Raw genomic sequence first — 22,424 nt, forward strand, 5'->3', positions numbered from 1 at the left:
CGATGAATCCCGAATGGGTCGCGCTAAAATGTACACTTTCATTCGTTCACGCATTCGCGATGCGTTTTGGCGGCAGACCGCTCGGAAACGCCTGTTCTCCTTCGCCCGGGAGCACCGCTTCGGCGAACATTTCGACTTGCAACTTTGCGTTACTCAGCACGGCTTGCGTGATGTGTCTACAGGGTCGATGTTCTCGCGTGATGCCCGCATCGGAGAAAAATCTGTCCCAGATATCACACACCGCTTCCATTTCTCGGATGTCTTTGAGGTGAATTTTCACTTGCAGCAAGTGAGCGACGTCAGTGCCGGCCATCACGAGGAGTCTGACCAAATTATCAAACACACGGCGCATTTGTCCCGTGAACGTGGGTTCGACCACACCGCCACAAGTAATACCAGAAAGCCACACTTGTCGTCCCCAGGTGACAACTGGAGAGCAATCCAAGCCACCAGGATTGTGGTACACGACCTGCGTGTTTGCGTCTGGCGCGTGCAACGCCAGCGCTCCACGCCCGGCGCCACGACGACGATCGCCACCTTGTGACGTACCGCTTTCTAACACCGCAATTCGATCCTCGTACTGAACGTTCGTTCGCGTTGCGATTTCATGCGAGCGCGCAAGCTCTTCGTGCGAGCGCACGAGTTCTTTGTGCGCTGCAGAAAGTTCTTTGAACGAGTTTACGAGTTGCTGGAAATTTTTCACCTCGACGATTTCGTTACCCGGTAACGCGTCGTCCAGCTCACGCGTCATTCTCTTCACTGGAACCAAGGCATGCGTTTCATCCTCCGCAGTAACGCTCGCAGCTCGAGATCTCTTACGTCTGCTCGGCGGCTCAACGGGGATGGGAATCGTCTTGTGCTTCATCCTCATGTGCGTGCACAAACCCCTATGTTGCTTCGCTTTGAACTCGCACTCTGGACATTGGAGTTGGTCCGTTAAAATTTCCATGTGTTTGGTACTAGAATGGACTCCCTTGTCGTGGACTACCGTCTCATCCACTTCCTCCATGTCAGTCTGATTGAGTGCCACCCGATCTTCGATGACGGCTGCCGCCGCAATCAGTTCAACGTTGTGTTCTTTCTTGTAGTGCGTGCAAAGCTGTCTGAACGACTTGCATTTGAAATCTCCAGCCGCACACTCGTCGCAAAACCGAACGCCAGGATCCATCTCTTTCGTGCGAGGAGGTCCCGGGAAACTAACTCCGACGTTCAGGGGCTCTTCTTCGAGTGGTGAGGTTTGGGGGTGCTTCAACTTGCAGCTGCGCAGATGAGCTGCAAACCCTGCATTCCAGAAACCCGTGTACGTCTGACAGTACTCGCACGTTATCTGCGTCTTTTTCGATTTACCACTCGGACGATCGGTATCTCTCGTCTCATGTGTGAGCTTATTCGGTTTTGACAACGAAGGTTTCGGCTCTGAAGTTGGCAACGACGCATCACTCGACGAGTTCATCAACGCCTCCGCCTCTTTAAACTCTTTCGCGGTAATGAATGCCCGTACATTGTGCGCGTCTTTGTAGTGAGCGATCAGCCCTGAATTGTTTGGAAACTTGGCCGAGCACTCTGCACAACTTCTTTGCGTGTGAAAGATGCGTAAGATTGTCGTTTCTGTTTGCGGTCGAACGGACTGTTCTTCGACGGCAGGCTCGTCGCCGGGTGACTCTCCTTGTGCAGACTGTTTACCAATTCGCGTGACTTTAACGCCGTGTTCCACCTGCATGTGTCGCACTAAATCATCGAAAGAAGTACCTTTGAACTCGCAACCGCTTTCTTCTCGAAGTAAACATTTTCTACTCTTCGCGCCGACGGATAGCTCTTTGAGCGGCGTGTGAGCTTCAGACGCAATTTTTGGAGGCGCCTTATCTGTTGCCTTCGTGACCACTTGGGCATTAGGGACGCTCGTAGCGGCTGATTTCGCTCCTTTGCACCATCGCGCTTTGTGCGTCACGAGCCCGGCTGGCGACTTAACTGAAACTCCACACACATCGCAAGCCGTCGAATGATTGGTGACGATGACAGACGCTTGCGTTTTGTTTTTCTTCTCTACCGCACCAGCGGTCAAAGGCACGATTAGTTCGCCGCGATGCTTCATCTTGCTCTGATGTATTTTTAGCGAGTGCGCATTCTTGAACGACTTTCCACACTCAGTGCACGCACATTCCTGCGACTCGTTCGTAGACTTGTCGATGTCACGACCTCTGCTCGCTGCTCGCTCGTCTTCGTCGTCGATACCTACGGTGTAACGCGAAGGTCTCGCGGCTGTTCGCCGCTTTCGATTGGGTTCAGTAGACTCGTTCGCAGTCAGCTTGTCGTCAACATTCGATACGTCGTCAAAAAGATTTTCAGGTGTCTTGAGAAGCGCAGCCTTGTTCGCTGGTCGATCATCATCGCTGTCTGCGTTGTGCGTAGCCTCTGCTTCAGCACGATGCTTCACTGTATCGCTTCTCGGCCCATCGTCGTCGGCGTCGCTGTCGCGATCCGTCTCATCCTTGTCGTTCTCGTCCTCCATCACGAATGCGCTCACCATCTCGGCTTGGTCCATGGCGGGTTGCTCGGCCCAATACTTTTCGACGTGCTGCTGATACTCGGCGAAAGTCTCTTCGGGCTTGGCGCTGCAGTAACTCACGACGTGTTTCTTGAACGCGAGGTATCCGTTAAACTTTTTCTGCGCGCCGCAAAAGCAACACTCGATATCCTTGTAGATCTTGTACTCTCTGTTACCGTCCGGGCTCATCTGGTCGACCCCGCGCGGCGTCGGCACTTCAACATCTATCGTCGTCGGACTCGAAACCGCGAGCGCTGGTGCCGGCGTGCGCGCCGGCGCCTCGTTCGCGACTTCGCCGTCCTTCGTCGTCTTGTCGCTATTCGGACTTCCATTCGCGCCCTGCCCCGGGCTCCGCGCCGGCGTCGCCGTCTGCACCTCGTTCCCATCACCCGCGCCCGCGTCCACTTTCCCATCGCTCACCACCGCCGCGACCTCGCTCGCGGGCGGTTGACCCGGTAAACCTCCCTCCGCCGACATCGCGCCGTCGCGTCGACCTCCGCGCTCGCCTTCGCCGTCCTCCCCGCGTCGATTCGACCGTCTCGATCGAGTCCTGCGCGCGTCCGCGTCGTCAGTCATCCCATCGCGCGCGCGTTCCGTCGTTCCGACCCGCGCGCGCCGCGCGCCGCGCGCGTCGACCGCTCGCGCGGGTCGAAATTCTCCAATTTCAACCTCCGACCGATTCCCCGCGGTGTTCCGCGCGTCGCCGTCGCGCGCCCGACCGTCGCGCGCCCCCTCGCCCGCGCGCGATCGCCCGCGCGCGATCGCCCGCGCGCGTCCGCCCGCGCGCGCGGCGCGTCTCGCGCGCGCGCGACCGCGCGAGCGCTCGACGACGCGCATTTGACCTCGCGACCGCGGCGACCGCGCGCGCCGATGCGCCGCGCGCGCGCGCGCGAGATCGATGCGTCGCGCTCGCGCGCGCGAAGACGTCGGTCGTGATCCGTACCTCGCGTTGGATTCGCTCGCGGGGCGCGCGCGCGCGTCGAGGAGTGCGCATTGGGCGCGCATTCGATGCGGAGACGACGAGACGCCGCGAGGCGTCGCGCGAAGCGTCGCGCGAGGGCGAACGCGCGCGACGCGGCGACGACGAGAGGGAACGACGCGTCTGGACGACGCGGCGCTGATGATGATGCGTGACTAGTGAGAAATCTAGCGCTGGCTAAGAGCGCGCGCGGGCGGCGGCGGTTGGGACGCGCGCTCGCGAACGACGCGACGCTTGCGAACGCAGCCGCAACAGGAGGTTTCCTCCTCGACGGTTTCGACGAACGGCGACGGGTCGCTCGGACCCGGTGCGGTCGGCGCGGGATCGCTCGCGGGATTGAGCTCGGACGCGGCGTCGGCGTGGAGCTTGGCGCGGGCTTTGGCGGCCCATCGGTCGAGGGATCGCGCGCGCGCGAACGGCTTGGCCGCGTCGTCGGCGGCGTTCGTCGTCTCGGCGTTCGTGGTGGTGGTGGTGGTGGTGGTGGTCGTCGATCCATCGGTGAGATCGAGCTTCGTTCGCGCGACTGGGGTATCCAGAAACGACAGCGCGCGCGGCGTCGCGGGCGCGCGCGCGTCCGCGGTCGCCGGTGCGAACTCGAAGCTCGCGTCCGCGTCCTCCGTCGGCGTCGCCGCCGGCGTTCGTCGTTTGTTCTCGCTCACCGCGCTCAGCTCGTTCGGCACCAATCGCTCGCTCATCGTCTCACGCTCGCTCACGGACGCCCTGCCGTCCCCCGGGCGGTTCAAAGGCGTCGCGCCCTCGCCCCGCCGTCGAACCGACGCGTGCGCCTTGACGCGCTGCGCCTCGACGCGCGCCGCGTACGCGTCGTACTCCTCCAACGCCGCCGACCCATTCTTCGCCACGTACGCGTGAAACCATCGCAATAAATTATTATTTTCCTACGTTCGCAAACGCCCCCCGCGCGGTCGATCGATCGATCGTCAGTCGCGCGTTCGCTCGCGCTCGCGCCTCGCGCTCGAATCCCAACCGCCTCGACTCGCCCGCGCGTCGTCGTCGTCGCCCGATCCGATCCCCGTCTTCACCGACGCCGTCCATCGCCCCCAAACGCGAGCGCGACTTCCATCCCACGCTTCCCGCGCCTCGCTCGTCGCGTCGCGTCGTCGTTTCGCGCACCGTGAACTTCCCCTTGGCCAACGCGTCGAAATCCACGTCGACGCGCGTCCCGAGCGCGCGCATCGTCTGCGCCAGCACCCGCACGTTCCGCTCGTTATCCCCGACGAACCGCGCGTTGAAATCAAACCTATGCAGCGGCACCTTCCCCGGGTGCATCGCGTCGAGCAGCTGCGCGTACGCGACGCCGTCGCCGCACTCTTGCACCGAGGCGTAATCGCTCCGAAGCGCGCGATTGAGCCACGCGACGAGCTCGAGCCGTCCCATCGAGCGCGACGTCGACGCCGTCGTCGTCGTCGCCGTCGGCGTCGTCGCGCGCGCGGCGCTCGCGCGTCGTCGCGTCGCGGGCGTCGACATCGTCGTCGAGGAGTGACGCGGACGCCATTCGCGCGCGCCACCATGGCGAGCGCGCGCGGGTTCTGCGAACGCTGCGGCGCGCGCCTGCGGCTGACGACGCGCGCGCCCGACGTGCGGTGCGACGCGTGCGGCAGGGCGCGCGCGCTCGAGGACGGTGCGACGCCGACGCGACGACGGACGAAGCGGCGGCGGCGAGGAAAAGCGACGAAAAGAAAGACGCGACGCGACGCGACGCGACGCGACGCGACGACGGTGAACGCGGACTGACGACGCGCGATGACCGCGATGACGCCGCAGCGTTCGGGGACGGCGAGCGCGAGCTCACGGCGGGGGCGAGGGAGTTTAAGTTTCATCACGGCGTCGAGGCGAGACATCCGAACGGGACGCGCGTGGGCGCGACGGAGGAGGTGACGCGAGAGCGCGCGACGGTGGACGAAAAGTGTCCGAAATGTAAGCATAAGGGGTTAAACTTTTACACGATGCAGTTGAGGAGCGCGGATGAGGGGCAGACGGTGTTTTATGAGTGTCCGAAGTGCTCGCACACGTTTTCGCAAAACAACTGAGCGCGGGGACGAGGCGAGGCGACGCCGTGTAGTAAAAGTAGCGACGAAATTTTGTCAGTGACGCATCGAAAGCGCGTGGTAGCTCATCGAAAGCGCGACGCGCGCGGTAAAAAAGGTGTGTGAGTGATTTTTACAGCGGGAAGAGAGCGCGTGTTCGCGTCGACGTCGTCGTCGCCTACTCCGGGTTACCCCAACTATTGACAACCTTGCACGAACCGTCGCCACCGTCGGGTCCGTACTGACGCCAGCCCGCGCTTCCTTCCTTGTAAAAGGCGCTCGCGTCGGTGCCGGTACCGTCGGCCAAGGATGCGTCGCATCCGTTCGCGTTCCCGCTCGAACCGATGTGCCACAAGTCGCTCGTCCAGTACTTGTTGACGCCGTCGCACTCGAATTCCCCGTCGCATTCCTCCTTGACGTGCTTCCAATCCGTCGCTTCGTCGTTGATGTTCGCCTTGTAGAACAAGCACGACAACAACCACGTATCCTTGCGACAATACCGCGTCGCTCCCGACGCCGGAACTTGCGCGTGCGCCGCCGCCGCCAAATCGACCGCGCCCGACTGCGCCATCGCCGCCGCGTCCGCCGCCATCTCCTGACCGAACTGTTGCATCGGTTCCTGTCCCAGCATCGCGATCGAGCGCCACGAGCCCCTTTCTTCGCGCTCACCGACGCACATCAAGCTAAACTTTGACGCGTGTCCGCACGCGTCCAGGTGCGCGTCCCTCGTCAGCCCCCTCGGCGCCGCCAGCGCGAACCGCGAGCTCCCGAGCGCGGCCTCGCTCGACGTCCAACCGCGACCTCTCGCGTACTGCGCTCCATTCAGCGCCAAGCTCGCGACGAGCGCGCCCGACAGCGCCCCGATCGTTCGTCGCGCGGTCGACCCGCGATTTTGGTGTTCGCGCCCTTCGCCCTCGCTCGCCACGTCCAATCGCAGCGACGCGTCGTCGGCCGCGCGCAGCAGGCTCCCGCGTTCGTCTTCGCTCATGTCTGCGCGCTTCGCGTCGCGTTCGCGCGCTCGCGCGTTCGCGCGCGCGCGTTTCTGCCGATCGGCTCTGACTTTTAGTGTTGGCGCGACGGTGCCGTCGGCGACCGACCGCGGCACATCGCGCGGCATGGCGACGCCGACGGTGATCGAGTGCCGCGTGCGCGGCGCGTACTGGCACGTGAAAAACCACCCGATGTCCGGCGTCACGCTCGTCGGGTGGGCGAGGACGCTCTGGGCGCACGGACGGTCGATCGATGCGGTGGCGTTCGCGCCGAGGCTGATGTTTCTGACGTGCATGGCGCTCGCGAACACGCTGGCGGCGATCGCGGACGGCGCGCTGCGCCCGAGGTGGGGTCGGACGAAAGTGCGAGACGACCCGGTGTTCGTGCTGGGACATCCGAGGACGGGGACGACGCACTTGCATAATATATTGGCGAAAGACGAGACGCGCTTCGCCGCGGCGACGACGTTCGACGTCGGGTTTCCGAGCGGGTTTCTCTCGAGCGGGTTCGTGAAGCCGTACCTGGCGAAAATGATGGATTCGACGAGACCGATGGATAACATGGCGCTGACGATGGACACGCCGCAGGAGGACGAGCTGGCGACGAATCAATTGAGCGGGTGCGCGTCGCCGTACGCGCCGCTGATGTTTATGCGAGACGAGGCGAAATTTCGCAAGTATTACGAGCTTCGAGAGGATCACGACGAGTATCCCATCGAGCGCGCAGAGCTGGAGGCGTGGAAATCGGCGTTCATGACGTTCATGACAAAGTTGCAGTACAAGCACGGGGAGCACAAGCGGTTGGTGTTGAAGTCGCCCGTGCACGCGGCGCGCGTCGAGGTGCTTCGCAAACTCTTTCCGCGAGCGCAATTCGTGTTCATTTCTCGTCACCCGTACGATGTTTTCAGATCTGCGGTAAACATGGCGGACAAGTACTACTGGCAGTGCTTTTTGCAACGCCCCACCGTGGCGGACGTGCAGGAATTCATCCTCAAGCAGGGAGAAATTTTACACGACGCGTACGTGCGAGACTCGAAGTCGCTCCCGCGCGAAGCCTTGTTTGAGACGCGATTCGACGATCTCGACGCCGATCCCGTGGGCACGTTGTCGAAAATTTATAAACATTTCGGATGGGATGGATTCGACGAAACGGTCGCGCCGGTGTTGAAGGAATACGCGACGTCGCTCGCCGACTTTAAAAAGAATAGCTTTGCCGAGCTCTCCGACGACGCCAAGGAGGTGATCAACAGTCGCTGGGCGCGCTGGTTCACCGACTTGAACTACGAGAAACGATAGCGCTGTAGCGTAGAAATAACAGTAGAAAGAAGATTGCTCATTAAAGGAGCTTTTTCCGCTCAAAGAAACCCTTGAGATAGACGATTTGCCAGACGCACATCCCGACGCACACGCTCAGGCTCAGCACGCTCAACCACGCGACTTTCGCGTTCGTCGATTCATTCATATCGCGCATCTCCGCCTCTAACGCTCGCAAATTCAACATACCATCGTGCACTTCTCTCAAATCCGCCTCTAACGCCCGCAACGTCCGCGTAAACGCGTCCAAATCCGTCGCCTTGGCCAGGCTCTTCCACTCCGTCGCCGCGACGCCGTGTTTCCAATCTACGCGCACCCTGTGCTTCGCCAGCGCCGCAGCCTTCGCCTTTTCGTCCCCCAGCGACGTCAACTCCGGTTTATAAAAGCACGCTCGGTGTTCTCCCTCCGTCTCGCTCGTGAATCCGTGCCTTCCGCTCGTCGCGTCGTTCTTCTCCCACGCCACCTTCCCCTTCGCGTCGAACACCTTCACGCTCACCTCATCTCCCTCCATCACCGTCTCGAACGCGAACAGCACCACCGCGTTCGCGTGTATGTCTTCGCTCACGCACTTCATGTCGTCGTACGCGCCGTCGCCGCGGTGCACCAGATCGATCTCCAGCGCCGTCGCCGTCGTCGTCGAAATCATCATCATCATCGCCCCACCGACGACCGCGGACGCGATCGACGCGCGTCGCGCGCGCGCCATCGCCGCACTACGCGCGCTTCACCGCCGATGACGCGGCCAAGCCGCTCGCGCGTCGCGGAACGCCGCGATTCGTGACGCGATTCATCCGCGCGCGTCCTCGCGCGTTCGATGCCCGACGACGTCGTCGTCGCGCGCGCGCGATGTCCCGCGCGCGCGCTCGCGCTGACGGCGACGATCACCGCGCGCGGCGCGCGCGCGACGATCGAGGTCGCGCGCGAGGCGCGGTCGCGTCGCGTCGCTTTCGCGCGCGGTCTCGCGGTGGCGACGCTGACGCGCGTCGCGCTGGCGCTGACGCGCGCGCGCGCGCGCGACGCGTGGCTCGCGAGCGCGATGGCGTGCGCGATGGCGACGCGCGCGATGGGACGCGCGCGCGCGGTGGCGCGGGCGACGATGGATCGAGCGTTGGGCGCGCGGTGCGCGGACGGGACGGCGGTGCCGCGCGAGGACGCGCGCGGGTTCGAAGTCGCGGAGAGGCTGAGCGCGACGGACGCGTGGTATCAGGTGGTGTGCGCGAGGGGGGGTGGGAGAGGACGCGTGGACGTCCTGGGAGGGACGCGGTGCTCGGGAGAGATGGCGCGGGTGGTGATGGCGACGGCGCGGCGGTGCTTCGAAGACGGTTAGGGGATGGATTGAAAAAATCGTAGATTCGGCGGGGACGGGGGTTTTAATGATGGATGGATAGATGGACTGGCTAGATCTAGGAGAGGGAGGATGAATCGTTCGTTACTCCTCGCGCGCGAGCGCGCGCTCGTCGTCGAAGCGCTCGACGTCGAAGCGCTCGTCGTCGAGCGCGAGCGCGGGCTCGATGCTCGCCGCGGGTTCGAAAAACTCGAGAGCGCGCCACCACAGGTACGTCACCGCCGCGACGCACCACAACATCTTTCCGAACACGACGCCGCGGCGGTACAGCCTGTAAAGACGCCCCATGAACGTGTCCCACGTGTCGTACGCGCGGTCGTACGCGAGCTCGACGCGATGGGCGACGTCGTCCCAGTTGTACAACGCCTCGACGCGCTCGTGAATCCGCCACGGATCGGCGCGCGGGAGCGCTTCGAGACACTCGTCGAGAGCGTCCAGGATGGACTGCACGTCCGGCTTCGCTAAGAACATGATATCTTCTGGTAATACCTCTGGAACGCCTCCCACCGCGGTGGCGACGACGAGACATCCGCACGACGCCGCTTCGAGGACGGCGATGCAAAACGACTCCGTGAGCGAGGCGTTGAGGAACACGTCGCCTCGACGAAGCACTTCTGGGACCTTGTCGTGCGACACGCTCCCGAGAATGGTGACGCGCTCGGTCAAACCCGCATCTTCGATCGCCTTCTCCAAATGCTTCCGCATCGATCCATCGCCCGCGATTAGGAAATCTAAATCGTCGTGCTCGGCGCACGCGAGCGGAATCACCCCCGCCAACAGATGCACGCCCTTGCGATACATCAATCTCGACGTCACCACCACCGTCCTGCGTCCTTTCTTCCGCTTCGTCACATCCGGCGTGAATCTCACGGAGTCCACGGCGTTCGGGATGACGCTCACGCGCTCCGGCGCCAAACCTGGCTCGCCCCCGAGCAAGTACCCGCTCCGCAAAACCGTATTCTCCTTCGCCGTGTGACTGACGCAAATCGCGTGCTGCGTGTCCGCCAACGTCATGTCCAATAACTTGTTCGTGTGAATCGCCCCGACGTCCGCGAAACCAAACAACGAGTGATCGGTGAACACGCACTTCATTCCCATCGTTCGCGCGTACAGTATGCCCTCGTGCGACATCGTGCACCCTTGGTGCGCGTGCACCAGCGTCACGCCTTCGCGAACGCACGTCTAATTCGAATCAGAATTCGCGCGTCAGTCGACGCGAACGAAACGAACGAGCGAACGAAACGAAAGAAACTTCGCGCGCGCGCGTCGCCGTCGCCGTCGTCGTCGTCGTCGTCGTCGTCGTCGCACCTTTCTAAATAACTTGAACCCGCCGAGAAAATTTGGAAACGTACAGTTGTCGTACATGACCACCCTCGGCACGTGATACACCTTGATCCCGCGCGTGATCCACCGCACGCCCACGCGTCCGGGATGCGCGTGCGTGTACACCACCACCTTGTGTCCGCGCGCGCGCAATCTCGCGGCGAGGGCGTAGATGTGGAGCTCGACGCCGCCGATCGACGGCAGGAAAAAGTCGCTCAGCATCAAGACGCAGTGCTTCCGACGCGCGACGACGGGCGACGACGCCGACGTCGATGGCGCGTCGTCGGCGTCGTTCGGGGCGCGACGCGCGCGCGTCATGGCGCGCGCGCGGCGGCGTGTGCGGCGGCGCGGTGCGAAAGTGAGTCGTCGTCGTGAAAAAGTTTGAGGACAAAGATGCGATTTTTCGGGCGCGCCGGCGGAGGAGGGAGACGGAGGACGAGACGACGAGGGAACGCGCGATTCGACGCGGGATGCGCGTGGAATGAATCTGACTATTATGAACGATCGCTGAGATTCAAAATCATTCGGGATTCAAAATCCTTTGGCGGCGCGAGAACGCGGGAGGATGTCGCCTCGACCGCGCTTGAGCCATAGGTTGATGGAGGCGCGGTGCGCGCGCGTGACGTATTTCAAAACCTCGTCGATGAAGATGACGGGAATGGAGAACCAAAACACCGCGCGCCACTCTTCGTAGTTGAGCGCGGTGATGGTGAACGTCTTCGCGAAGGATGGGACGTACATGATGATGAAATGGAGCCACATGCTGATGACGATGGAGACGAGCAACCAGACATTCGTCGTCGGCGGGTGGGAGAATAACGATTTGTTCTCGCTCAGTGAGTTCAACGCGTTGAACATTTCGATCAATACTAGGGTCGACATCGCCATCGTGCTCGGTCGACGATCTTTGAAGGATTCACACGCGTCTCCGATGCATCGCGAGGCGCTCGTGAGCTCTGCCCACGTCATTTGCGGGCCGCCGGGGTACGACATAAACCACCATCCGAACGACCCAACGGTCGCTATGCCGACGTAAACGCCGATAATGAGGTACCGAATCAGTAACCATCGATCAACGATCTGCTCACGCGGACTCCGAGGTCGTTGACGCATGATGTCACCATCCGCGCGGTTGAAACCAAGCGCGGTGGCGGGTAATCCGTCGGTGACGAGATTAACCCACAAAAGTTGCACCGGAACGAGCGTCTCCGGGAACCCAAGGGCGGCGGCGATAAAAATACACACCACTTCGCCGATATTTGAGCTCACCATGTAGCGAATAAATTGCTTCGTATTGTTGTAGATTGCGCGACCCTCCGCGACGGCTTCGACGATGGTGCTAAAGTTATCGTCTGCGAGCACCATATCGGCGGCGCCTTTGGCAACCGCGGTACCGCTTCCCATGGCAATCCCGATGTCCGCGCATTTGAGTGCCGGAGCATCATTCACACCATCGCCCGTCATCGCGACGATGTTGTCCTGCCGCTTCAAAATCTCGACGAGCTTGCTCTTTTGCGCGGGCTCGACGCGAGAAAAGACGCACATCGTCCGCGCCGCTTCTTCGCGCTGCTCGATCGTCATCGCCTCAAACTCCACACCGGTGAAAGATTTTCCCTTGAAACTATTTTGAGTTGAACCACCCGTCAAAGGATCGATCGAGTTGCTCAAGCCAATCTGCGATGCGATGGCTTCTGCGGTTTGTTGGTTGTCGCCGGTGACCATGATGACGCGAATACCCGCGTCTTTGCACGTTTGTAACGAATAACGCACCTCCGGGCGCGGTGGATCAATCATTCCAACAAGACCAATGAATGTGAGATTGTTTTCGTCCGTCTCAGAGCACGTCGTTACGCCTCGACCCATGGGGCGCATCGCGAGCGCCAACACGCGTAGGGCGTCATTGGCGTAGCCTCGCATTTGCTCCGCCACTTGTTCGCGAACTTGATCCGTCATTCTTTCCGCTCGGCCGTTGCGATTAGACATAACCGACGTGCAAAGTGACAGAACACTCTCCGGTGCACCTTTGACGAATAGAATGGATTCATCATTTCGAGAGCATAGCGTTGACATGCGCTTGCGTTCGCTCGTAAACTCCGCCGTCGCGAGCTTTGTAAATTCCGAATCCCAATATTGTGTGCTATGCATGTCCTGGTCGCTCTGAGCTCGCCCGAGTATTCCGGAATCCGAAGGTAGTCCAATCTTTTCCGTGAGCACGCGAAGAGCAATCTCTGTCGCTTCTCCAATCTTCTCAAAAGATCCCTTTTCCTTGTCGAAATTCAGCGTGGAATCGTTGCACATCGAACAGCACATGGCAACATAAGCCACCGCCGCGGCGTCGGCTGGTTCGTGCACGACCAAGCCGCGAGAGTCTAAAATTTCCCCATTCTGTGCGTAAGCCTCGCCGCGAATACCGTAGTTGGTAACTTCTGCGGTGCTCGAATTTTCGATGACGCACATGCGCATCACAGTCATGACGTTGCACGTCAGCGTACCCGTTTTATCGCTACAAATAACCGAAGTGCACCCCAAGGTCTCCACGCTAGGAAGCGTTCGCACGAGAGCGTTCTTTTTCGCCATGCGACGCGTGCCGAGGGCGAGACACGTGGTGACGACGGCGGGTAAGCCTTCGGGAATCGCGGCCACGGCAAGCGCGACGGCAATCTTAAAGTAATAAACCGCACCTCGCAGCAATCCTCCGTGCGCCTTGTCGGCAAAGTGTCCAATGTTCACCACCCACACTAAAATACAAATTACCGCGATGATTTTCCCGAGCAAGTTCCCGAATTCGTCCAATTTCTTCTTCAGCGGCGTCAATTCCTCCTCCGTCTGCTCGAGCGTGTGTTGAATCTTCCCCATGGCTGTGTTACTACCCGTACCGACCACCACGCACGTAGCCTTACCCACGGTCACCGTGGTCCCACTGTACACCATGCACGTCTTGTCTTGCAGCACGCACTCGCCGAGATGTTCCACCGCCCGTTCCGTCTTCGCCACGCTTCCGCTCTCCCCCGTCAACAGCGCCTGATCGCACCGCAGGACGTTGGAGTGAATCTTAACCAATCGGCAATCCGCGGGCACCTTTTCTCCCGTCGCAATCTCCACGATGTCTCCGGGCACGAGCGCCTCCGCGTTCACCTTGCGTTTCTCGCCGTCGCGCGTGCACGTGGCGACGTCCGCCTCGTACTTTTTCAATTCCTCAATCGCGCGCTCCGCGTTCTTCTCCGTCGCCACTCCCACCGCGGCGTTCGCGATTAATATCGCCACGATCACTCCCGGTTCCAGGAACGCCTCCGAGCCACCCTCACCGTCCCACAGCGCGAGCGCCAACGACACGAACGCCGCGAGCAACAGCACCTTCACCATCGTGTCGTCGAATTGCTTAATCACCAACGACGCGAACGACGTCTCCCGCTGCGCCGGCAGCGCGTTCGCCCCGCACGCATCTCTCCGTCGCTGCACGTCCGCGCGATCGAGCCCGTGCGCGAGATCGAGGACGCCCAACCGCGCCAAGGTTTCAGTCGCGCTCAATCGATGCGCGTCTTCCGCGTGTCTTCGCCACGCCGTCGCCGCCGCCGCGCTCTCGGGATTGACATCGCGCGCGTGAGGCATGCTTTCGCGACGCGCGGTCGGCGCGACGCGCGCTCGAGCGACGCGCGCGCGTCGTCGTTCGCGGATAAGCGTCGCCGGGTGTCCCGTCCAGCCGAACGTTCGGGACGCCCGACCGCAGTGTTCGCCGCGCGCGACGACCGCGATGCCGTCCTCGACGTCCCGCGCGCTCGTCGCGGCGTCCGGAATCGTTCTGGCGATCGTCGCGAGCGATATCTACGGCGCGTACGCGTCCACGGCGACGGAGACGGCGCCGTCCGAGACGTTTCGCGCGATGTCCCGAGGCGCCGGGAAAGTCGTCGTCGGGTTTTGCACCTCGTGATCTTACCGCGGCGGGTTCAACCAGCTCGCGCGCGCGATCGAAAATGAATTCGGGATGGCCACGACCGGTGGGCACTGGCCGCCGAGCGCGACGGCGGTGGCGCTCGGTCGAGCGTTCTCGTGGGTGCAAATCGCGCTCTGGACGGCTACGTTTTTCGGCGAGCGGGCGGCGACGCGCGTCTTCGGCGAGAGCGCGGTCGTCCCGGCGTGGTTGAAGTCGATGAGCGAGAATAAGTTTCAAACCGCCATCATGACTTTTTGGGTGTTCAACATCGTGAGCGCGAACGTGTTGAACACCGGGGCGTTTGAGGTGTTTTACGACGGCGAGCTCGTGTCTTCAAAGTTGCAGAGCGGGAAATTGCCGAGGGTCGATACGATATTCGAAGGGATTCGCGCGATTCAGGGGAAGTAGTGTCATCGCATGGAACGATGAGATGCGATGCTCGTCGTGGTTAGCGATGCGATGGGCGCGCGGGATGAAACGAACGGTGACGACGCGCGCGGAAAACTCGGTCGAAGAAATCGGCCAGTCGCGCGCGTTTGACTTCTTCGGTTCGTCCACGCGCTTCGCTCGTCGTCGTCGTCTGGAAGATGAATCAATATATCATCATCATGTAATAAAAACTAACGTAGTTCTCTCGCGCGAATAAAACTAACGTAGTTCTCTCGTGCGAGTCGAAGACCGACCGCGGGGCGATGATGGGCGACGTCGACGGCGCTCGCGCGGCGCGTTCGTCGCTCAAATTTTATATAACGACCTTGCCGTCGAAAATTACAACGCTAAACCGTAAGTGATTACCACGGGATCGGACGGAACTCCTCGTCGCTGCCGTCACCGAGCGTCTTTTGCGCGAGCAAGAACGTCGGGGCGGTGGACAAGAAGGCGATGAAGGCGACGGCTTCGCCGCCGACGGAGCTCGTGAACAAGTTGACGGCTTGCGGGTTGGCCATGTGCGCCTCCAAGCCCTCCAACGGGGAGAGACCGGTGACGGCGTATTGGGAAACCATACCGAGGAACGCAACCATCGCGAGGCGCGCGTTCTTCACTTCCTTCACGCGCTTGTCCGGAGCATCGAGTCCAGCCGGGTCGAACGGGAACGCGTTCAACACGCCGGATTCGCCCGACTTCATGAAACCGCGCGTGCGCGCCGCCTCGAGAATGCTCATCGCCACGACTTGGAACCCGACGAGCTGTTGGAAGTCCATACCGTAATCCACGGCACCGGCTTCCCACCACTTCGGCAAACCAACCGCGTCGGTGAACAAAATACCCGCCGTCGCCGCCATGGCCCAGCGCCCGTTCATGAGCTCCGCCTCTTGCAAGTACGGCAGCGTCTCCGGGTTCGCCCCGAGTCGCAACGGGTCAAAGCCTGCGCGCGCACCGCATCCGTCAGTCACACATCCACGCGCGCCTCCATTCGTCCCGCGTCCCGCCCTCTTCCGCTCGCGTAGGCGCGTCTCCCCGCGCCGCCGCCCCGCGCGTCCGCCGCCTTCGAATCGCCATCCCAGCCGTATCCGACCGTATCGTATCTCCCATCGCCCGCCATCGCGCGCGTCCTCGCGCGTCGCTCGCGTCGCGCACCGTAATCGCCGGCCATCGTCCCATCGAGATATTTCGGCGCCACCGCTCCCGGGTACCACAGCTCGCGGTCCGCGTTCGCCGCGCGCGCGGCGACGCGCGCGCGCGGCGCGCGCGTCGTCGATCGCGCGTCGACGATCGTCGCGCGGTTCGCGATGGCGTGTCGAGCCGTCGTGAGGGAGAACATCGCGTTCGTCGGGTGTTCGCGCGCGAGAATTTACGCGTTCACGGGTCCGTCGTCGTCGACGGGTGCGCGCGGCTCGTGCGAGGCGCGGGCGTGTGAAGACGCGCGCGCGTCCGCGCGCGGCGCGCGCCAATCCGCGCGCGCGATCCGTCGCGATGGATGGGCCGCGTTCGCGTTTGATCGCCTTCGCGCGCGCTCGAATACGGGGGATTCGAATACGCGCGCGGCTGAGTGTCCGTGTGTGAGACGCACCACGATTGAGACGCCGCGCGGCATCGCGACCGCGGACCGCGACGCCGTCGCGGCGCGGCGCGATGCCGCGCGCGCGCGACGCGCGCGCGCGCGTACGAGCGCTCTTTCTCGCGTGCGTCGTTCTCGCGACGCGCGGCGCGCGCGCGAGCGACGCGAAAGCCGACGCGCGAGGACGAGCGCTCGCGCTCGAGCGCTGGGCGCGGACGCCGACGCGACGCTGGGACGCGGCGGCGCGAGAGGAAGACGCGACGACGGCCGCGCGCGTGTCGGAATCGATTCGAATCGTCGCGGAGGCGCGAGGCGCGGGTCGAGGCGTGGCGACGACGAGGAACGTGAGCGCGGGGGAGCTCCTGGCGGAGGTGCCGCTGGAGAAGTGCCTGTGCGCGGCGAGCGCGAGGATGGACGCGCGGCTGTGGCGCGCGATCGGGGCGAGCGGGGCGAGCGGGGACGCGATATTGGCGGCGCACGTGCTGCGGGAGGCGTTCGATGCGGGATCGAAGAGCGCGTATTGGCCGTGGTTGCGGTTGCTGCCGAGAGACGTGGACAGCACGGTGGGGTGGAACGAGGACGAGTTGAGCGAGCTGAGCGGATCGAACGTCGTGGTGTTCACGCGAGCGATCAAGGCGCAGTGGAGGATGGAATACGACGCGCTCGACGTGCCGACGCTTGGGGAAAAATTTCCAGACGTCTTCGGGGGCGAGCGCGCGGCGCATTACACGTTTGACAAGTTTACGTGGGCGCGGTTTATTATTTGGTCGCGCGCGATCGATTTATCCACCGAAAGCGCCGAGGCGCCGACGATTCGCGTGCTGGTACCGTTGTTGGACATGGCGAACCACGCGCCAGGGGGTAAGTTGCGCCCGGAGTGGGACGCGCGCTCGAACGCGGTCAAGGTGTACGCGGCGAGCGCGTTTCGGGAGCACACGGAATTAAGGTTCAACTACGACACCAAGCCGTCGCAGTACTTTTTGTTACAATACGGTTTCATTCCGGAAACGAATCCCGCCGAGTGCGTCGAGGCGACGGTGCGCGTGAGCGATCACGACTCCCTTCGAGACGCCAAAGAGGAGCTCTTACGTCTGCACGGTCTCGATCCGAAGAAGAGAAACTTCGAATGGAAACCGCGAAGTATTGATTACGACTTGCTCGCGGCGACGCGAGTCATAACTATGGACGAGGCAGAAATGAGCGACGCGACGTCGTTGACGCTCGCCGTCAGTGGCGCCTCGGTGAGCGCCAAGAACGACGCGCGCACGAAAGCCGTACTCCTCAAATCTTTGGCGAGCTTTTTAGAGTCGTATACGACGACTCTCGCGGAAGACAACGAATACGTCGCACGTGTCGATGACGAATCGAACGATGAGCCGCTTCCAGGAAAGCGAAAGCGCTTCGCCGTGTTGCTGCGCATGCGCGAAAAGCAAATCTTGCTCGCATCCGCGGACGCCTTGTTCAAGGAATTACCAGACGAAGATCAAGAGCTCGTGAAGTCGACGTGCGAAGAGATCTTCATGAATGAATTCGACGCGTGCATGACGCGCGCGAACGGGACGGTGTTCGCGTCGTACGAGAAAAAAACCGAGGAGGAGAGGGTGGATGAATCATCGTAAATCGGTATTATGTATCAACACAACATTAACTAGGTGTAGTCAAAGTAGCTTGTAGCGCAGCGCGTCAAATTATTTAGTAAGGACGGTGTCTGTTATCGCGACCTCGGCCATTGCGTCGGTTGTCTCGTCCACGGCCGCCGCCGCCGCCGATGGCGTAGGCAACTTGGCCGGTGGGAAGGATGACTGGCGTTGCGTTCACTTGTCTGGCGCCAGACCAAGAGCCGCGCGGGGCGAGACCGCCGCCGTACTTGGAGTCGCCACTTCTGTATTTAGACCAATCGTCCCGACCACCGCCGCGAGAAGGACCGCCGCGGCCCGAGTTTGGCTCTCGACCTCGATTGCCGGCGTCCGAGCGGTACGATTTGCGCGACGACATCACCTTGATGGTGGAGCCGTCGACGCTGGAGATGAAGGCACCACCCTTGTCACCTTCGGCCGCGCCTTCAACCGGTTCGCACTCCGCGAGAGCTTTTTCGACGCTCTCGGCGGAATCGTAAAACACCCAGCCTCTCGTGCGATCTTTTTCCATAATCTGCGTGCCGAGAATTGTACCGTAACGCTCGAAAGCCTCGCGCAAGCCCTGATCTGTGGCGTTCGCTTCGTTCATCTCGGTGACGTGCAACGTCTTGATTTCGATTTCTTTCTTCTGCGGTCTTGGTCCGACAAATTCGCACACAAGACCTCTCTTGTCCTTGTCGTCCGCCACGGGCAACTTTTCTTCGCGGTTCGCCGCCATGTTCTTCATAAAGCGTTCCGCGCACGCCTCGTTGTAAAACGAAGCCCAACCCCGGCCGCCGTTGTGATCTCCACTTTCAACGACCGCGTTCTCGGCGTTCTTCTTCGCCGATCGCGGTCGCGAGAGCGCGAAAAACTCCAAACCCGCGCCTCGCGAGCGCAACGCCTCCACGATCTCCTCTCGCGTCGCGTCCTTTCGCAGCCCGGTCACCATCACCCGATACTTGCTCGGTTTCACGCTCGCCGTAATCTTCATCTTCTTCACCTCGCACTCCGCCTTCGCGATCGCCGCCACCGCGTTCGCCGCGCTCTCCCTCGAGTCGTACCTCGCGAACGCGTACCCGCGATGCGTCCCCGTCGTCCTATCCGTCACCAATTCGAACCCCGTCGCCCCGCTCTCCGCCCCGCACTCCCGCAGCGCCGCGTGCACGTCCTTCTCGCTCGCCTCCGCCGCGATTCCCTTCACGAACACCTCCGTCTCCCGTCCCGGTTTCCCCGCGATCAGCGCATCCGTCGCGTCCGATTCCAGAAGCACGCTTCGGCGCTCGTCGAAGTCGTACGCGTCGTCCTCGTCCATCGCCGCCGTCGCCGTTTCGCCTCGCGCGTCGCGAGTCTCAGTCGTCGTCGCGTCGCGCGCGCGCGTGTGCCGACGCGATCGCGCGCGCGATTCGCGATCGCGCGTCGTCAATCGTTTTCGCGGGAACGGCGCGCGCTACAAAAAGCGACTCGACGACGCGCGCGATGTCGCGCGCGGACGCTCGAAACGCGTACGACGCCATCCTCGACGCGCGCACGCGCGACGCGGCGTCGATGGAGCGGTTCGCCGCGCTCGCGACGGCGCCGAGCGCGGTGCCGCGCGCCGCCGTCGAAGCGGTCGTCGACGCGGGCGCGCGCGCGGCGCTCGTCGACGTGCGCTCGCCGGGAGAGCACGCGCGAGGACGCGCGCCGCGCGCGATAAACGCGCCGCTGTTCGATGACGACGAACGCGCGGCGGTGGGGACGGCGTACAAGACGAGAGGACGAGGCGAGGCGCTGGTGCTGGGGATGGCGGCGGCGGCGCCGCGGTTGGAGGCGATCGTGGAGCGCGCGAAGCGAGCGGTGGAGACGGTGGCGACGACGCGAGGGAACGGTGACGGCGAAGACGATGGTGAGATTGATGTGTACGTGATGTGCTTTCGAGGAGGGATGCGGAGCTCGTGCGTGGGGTGGTTGTTGAAGGAACGGTTGCGCGGCGCGAGAGTCCACGTGGTCGAGGGCGGATACAAGGCGTTTCGGAGGTGGGCGCTCGAGCGGTGCGGACCGACGCGCGGATTGCCCGCGCCGAGGGTGTGCGTCGTCGGTGGACGCACGGGGGTGGGGAAGACGCGCGCGCTGTTGGCGCTGCGCGCGAAAGGGGAACAGATTATCGATTTAGAGGGGTTGGCGAACCACGCCGGGAGCGCGTTCGGGTGGGTCGGGCGAGAGCCGCAGCCGACTTCGGAGCACTACTCTAATTTAGTCGCCTGCGAGTGGCACGCGTTGGATGCGAGCAGATGGGTGTTCATCGAGGATGAGGGACCGCACGTCGGGCGGTGCTCGGTGGATCCGTTGTTGTTTGAGCGCATGCGAAACGCTCCTCTGGTGCTTCGCATGGTCGCCCCGCGCGAGGTGCGGTTGCACACTTTAGTGGAAGATTACGCGACGTCAGAGTTGCGTTCTCATCCGGAATGGATGCCCACAATGCGTGAAAGCGTCGATAAGCTCGTCAAGCGGCTCGGTGGCGACCGCGTGCGCGACATTCGAGAAAAGCTCGAAGCCGGCGATTTCACCGCCGTCGCCGAAGGTTTGCTCGAGTATTACGACGGTTTGTACGACAAGCACCTCATGAGCAAGCGCAAAGACCGTCGCGCGGCGCGGGCCGCCAACGCCAACGCCGCCAACGCCAACGCCAACGACGACGCGTGTTCGGTGCAATCCTTCACGTCGTCCACCACCGAAGACGAGGCCCGAGCCGGCGTCGTCGTCGACGTCAACTGCGTCGCCAACGCCTCGGGTGGCCTCGACGAGGACCTTCTCGTCCGCGATGTTCTGTGCGCCGTCGCTCTGTTCGAATGCGAAGGACCGAACGACCCCGAACGCGCGTAGTCGATTCGATTCGCGTCTCGTCTCGAGCGCCGACTCGAGGCTGACTCAGCACGGTCGTGCCGACACGCTTTGCAATAATCCACGCGCGAGTTCGTCACAAACGCGCGCGTCTCACGCACGTTCGAACGCGCGAACGCTCAAATCCACGAAAAAGATGTTCTCTCTGTCCTCTACCGCCGCTCTCGCCCGCGCGCGCGTCTCGGCGCCGCGTAAAACCGCGCGAAAGTTGACGATTCGCGCCTCCGTCAACTACATTCTCGATCGCGAGGGATGTTCGAGCGCGCGGTCCGACGACGACGGCGCGCTGCTCCAGACGGCGGCGAAGACGTGCCTGGCGGTTCCGATCGACGTGAACGCGCTCGTGGCGCAAAATAAGGGTGACTTGGAGTTTGAGAACGAGCAGTTGAAGTTTGAGCTCGACGACTCGAGCGCGCTCGTCGTGCAATCGCTCAAAGGCAAAACTCTGATCGACGGGAAAGCGGCGCCCAAGGGACGAAAATTGAAACTTCGCGCGGGATCGAAGATTAAGATCGCCGACGAGGAATTCACGGTGTATCGAAACACGCACGCGCACGCGTGAGACGCGAGTCGCCGAACGCGAGTCGCCGAACGCGAATCGAATCAAGACCACACTCTTTGACTCCGCACCTTTTATCGTTGTACCATCGCTGTATAGCTACTAACTCTGTTGTAAAACACGAGCGGACCTTACTCGATCACTCAAGTGCTCCACCGCGGATCCGGGGCGTGTGCGGCCGTCGGCGAATGGCGAAAGAATATAAATGAATACGTATTAAAATCGATTCGAGTCAATTCATTAATAGGCCAGTTCGGGCTGGTCCACGTACTAATCAAATAATAAGATTTTTACAAGGGGCGTTCAGACGCGCAGGACTTTGACGACGCCGTTTGAGTTCGCGGCGACGAGCACGGATTCATCGCTTCGCCACGCGCACGCGCTGATGAAACCGCGAGGTTCGTTCGCGTCCCGAGCGAACCCGATGGACGCGATGGGCGACGAAAGATCCTTGCGGTAAATGAATACCTCGTTCGTTTCGCTCCCGCACGCGACGTGGTCGCCGACGGCGGTGAGGCCGACAAAGTTTCGTTCGTTGACGTGTCCTTTGAGCGCGCACGTGAGTTCGCCTGTGTTGACGTTCCACACGTTGATGGTGTTATCCGTCGATGCGCTCGCGATTTCGTTGGCGTTGAGGTACTTGACGTAACTGACCGCCTTGCGATGGCTGTCGAGGATTTGCACCGGCTCGGCCAAGCGTCGCAAATCAAAAATATACACCTTTTGGTCGACGCAACCGACCGCGATGCAATGCGCGTTCTCGGGTGAATACTGCGCACAGCAGACGTTCGCTTTCATGTCGATCTCGTGCACGCTGTTCGGTTGATCGGTGTTCCAAATCTTCACCAAGTAATCATCCGAGCCACTCACTAAAAGTCGCGGATCCGTGCGACAGTAGT

The 22,424-nt window shown here is 62.0% G+C and overlaps 15 protein-coding genes across 15 annotated transcripts; 7 read left to right on the forward strand and 8 right to left on the reverse strand.

Annotated features, from left to right (window-relative positions):
- Positions 1 to 7: 7 nt before the first annotated feature.
- OSTLU_24295 (predicted protein) lies at positions 8 to 3,022 on the reverse strand (the record flags this gene model as incomplete). Its single annotated transcript, XM_001417019.1, has 1 exon — positions 8 to 3,022. The coding sequence occupies one exon, from the start codon at positions 3,020 to 3,022 to the stop codon at positions 47 to 49; it is 2,976 nt and encodes a 991-aa protein (XP_001417056.1). The 3' UTR covers positions 8 to 46.
- Positions 3,023 to 3,691: 669 nt separating this feature from the next.
- OSTLU_30811 (predicted protein) lies at positions 3,692 to 4,919 on the reverse strand (the record flags this gene model as incomplete). Its single annotated transcript, XM_001417020.1, has 2 exons — positions 3,692 to 4,420; positions 4,656 to 4,919. 2 exons carry the CDS (start codon positions 4,917 to 4,919, stop codon positions 3,692 to 3,694), a joined length of 993 nt encoding a protein of 330 aa, XP_001417057.1.
- A 132-nt stretch (positions 4,920 to 5,051) lies between these two features.
- OSTLU_14772 (predicted protein) lies at positions 5,052 to 5,572 on the forward strand (the record flags this gene model as incomplete). Its single annotated transcript, XM_001416726.1, has 2 exons — positions 5,052 to 5,163; positions 5,307 to 5,572. The coding sequence occupies 2 exons, from the start codon at positions 5,052 to 5,054 to the stop codon at positions 5,570 to 5,572; spliced, it is 378 nt and encodes a 125-aa protein (XP_001416763.1).
- Positions 5,573 to 5,679: 107 nt separating this feature from the next.
- OSTLU_24296 (predicted protein) lies at positions 5,680 to 6,592 on the reverse strand. The gene has a single exon (XM_001417021.1). The coding sequence runs from the start codon at positions 6,555 to 6,557 to the stop codon at positions 5,748 to 5,750; it is 810 nt and encodes a 269-aa protein (XP_001417058.1). The 5' UTR covers positions 6,558 to 6,592; the 3' UTR covers positions 5,680 to 5,747.
- Positions 6,593 to 6,665: 73 nt separating this feature from the next.
- On the forward strand, positions 6,666 to 7,900 carry OSTLU_30814 (predicted protein). Its single transcript, XM_001416727.1, has one exon. It carries the CDS (start codon positions 6,685 to 6,687, stop codon positions 7,852 to 7,854), a length of 1,170 nt encoding a protein of 389 aa, XP_001416764.1. The 5' UTR covers positions 6,666 to 6,684; the 3' UTR covers positions 7,855 to 7,900.
- On the reverse strand, positions 7,895 to 8,446 carry OSTLU_33886 (predicted protein; the record flags this gene model as incomplete). Its single annotated transcript, XM_001417022.1, has 1 exon — positions 7,895 to 8,446. The coding sequence occupies one exon, from the start codon at positions 8,444 to 8,446 to the stop codon at positions 7,895 to 7,897; it is 552 nt and encodes a 183-aa protein (XP_001417059.1).
- Positions 8,447 to 8,968: 522 nt separating this feature from the next.
- On the forward strand, positions 8,969 to 9,199 carry OSTLU_30816 (predicted protein; the record flags this gene model as incomplete). The annotated part of the gene is made up of 1 exon (XM_001416728.1): positions 8,969 to 9,199. One exon carries the CDS (start codon positions 8,969 to 8,971, stop codon positions 9,197 to 9,199), a length of 231 nt encoding a protein of 76 aa, XP_001416765.1.
- A 51-nt stretch (positions 9,200 to 9,250) lies between these two features.
- Positions 9,251 to 10,762, reverse strand: OSTLU_49124 (predicted protein; the record flags this gene model as incomplete). Its single annotated transcript, XM_001417023.1, has 2 exons — positions 9,251 to 10,399; positions 10,526 to 10,762. The coding sequence occupies 2 exons, from the start codon at positions 10,760 to 10,762 to the stop codon at positions 9,302 to 9,304; spliced, it is 1,335 nt and encodes a 444-aa protein (XP_001417060.1). The 3' UTR covers positions 9,251 to 9,301.
- Positions 10,763 to 11,071: 309 nt separating this feature from the next.
- OSTLU_14777 (P-ATPase family transporter: calcium ion) lies at positions 11,072 to 14,149 on the reverse strand (the record flags this gene model as incomplete). Its single annotated transcript, XM_001417024.1, has 1 exon — positions 11,072 to 14,149. The coding sequence occupies one exon, from the start codon at positions 14,147 to 14,149 to the stop codon at positions 11,072 to 11,074; it is 3,078 nt and encodes a 1,025-aa protein (XP_001417061.1).
- Positions 14,150 to 14,291: 142 nt separating this feature from the next.
- Positions 14,292 to 14,468, forward strand: OSTLU_30819 (predicted protein; the record flags this gene model as incomplete). The annotated part of the gene is made up of 1 exon (XM_001416729.1): positions 14,292 to 14,468. The coding sequence occupies one exon, from the start codon at positions 14,292 to 14,294 to the stop codon at positions 14,466 to 14,468; it is 177 nt and encodes a 58-aa protein (XP_001416766.1).
- A 54-nt stretch (positions 14,469 to 14,522) lies between these two features.
- On the forward strand, positions 14,523 to 14,879 carry OSTLU_30820 (predicted protein; the record flags this gene model as incomplete). Its single annotated transcript, XM_001416730.1, has 1 exon — positions 14,523 to 14,879. The coding sequence occupies one exon, from the start codon at positions 14,523 to 14,525 to the stop codon at positions 14,877 to 14,879; it is 357 nt and encodes a 118-aa protein (XP_001416767.1).
- Positions 14,880 to 15,262: 383 nt separating this feature from the next.
- Positions 15,263 to 16,233, reverse strand: lhca6 (chlorophyll a/b binding, maybe photosystem I light harvesting complex; the record flags this gene model as incomplete). Its single annotated transcript, XM_001417025.1, has 2 exons — positions 15,263 to 15,837; positions 16,050 to 16,233. 2 exons carry the CDS (start codon positions 16,231 to 16,233, stop codon positions 15,263 to 15,265), a joined length of 759 nt encoding a protein of 252 aa, XP_001417062.1.
- Positions 16,234 to 16,544: 311 nt separating this feature from the next.
- Positions 16,545 to 18,089, forward strand: SDG3515 (predicted protein; the record flags this gene model as incomplete). The annotated part of the gene is made up of 1 exon (XM_001416731.1): positions 16,545 to 18,089. One exon carries the CDS (start codon positions 16,545 to 16,547, stop codon positions 18,087 to 18,089), a length of 1,545 nt encoding a protein of 514 aa, XP_001416768.1.
- Positions 18,090 to 18,464: 375 nt separating this feature from the next.
- On the reverse strand, positions 18,465 to 19,401 carry OSTLU_14781 (predicted protein; the record flags this gene model as incomplete). Its single annotated transcript, XM_001417026.1, has 2 exons — positions 18,465 to 18,490; positions 18,519 to 19,401. The coding sequence occupies 2 exons, from the start codon at positions 19,399 to 19,401 to the stop codon at positions 18,465 to 18,467; spliced, it is 909 nt and encodes a 302-aa protein (XP_001417063.1).
- A 233-nt stretch (positions 19,402 to 19,634) lies between these two features.
- Positions 19,635 to 22,398, forward strand: OSTLU_14782 (predicted protein; the record flags this gene model as incomplete). Its single annotated transcript, XM_001416732.1, has 3 exons — positions 19,635 to 20,471; positions 20,565 to 20,667; positions 22,310 to 22,398. The coding sequence occupies 3 exons, from the start codon at positions 19,635 to 19,637 to the stop codon at positions 22,396 to 22,398; spliced, it is 1,029 nt and encodes a 342-aa protein (XP_001416769.1).
- Between the last annotated feature and the right edge of the window lie 26 nt (positions 22,399 to 22,424).

Source organism: Ostreococcus lucimarinus, chromosome 3, assembly GCF_000092065.1.
Source record: "Ostreococcus lucimarinus CCE9901 chromosome 3, complete sequence".
Lineage (NCBI taxonomy): Eukaryota > Viridiplantae > Chlorophyta > Mamiellophyceae > Mamiellales > Bathycoccaceae > Ostreococcus > Ostreococcus sp. 'lucimarinus'.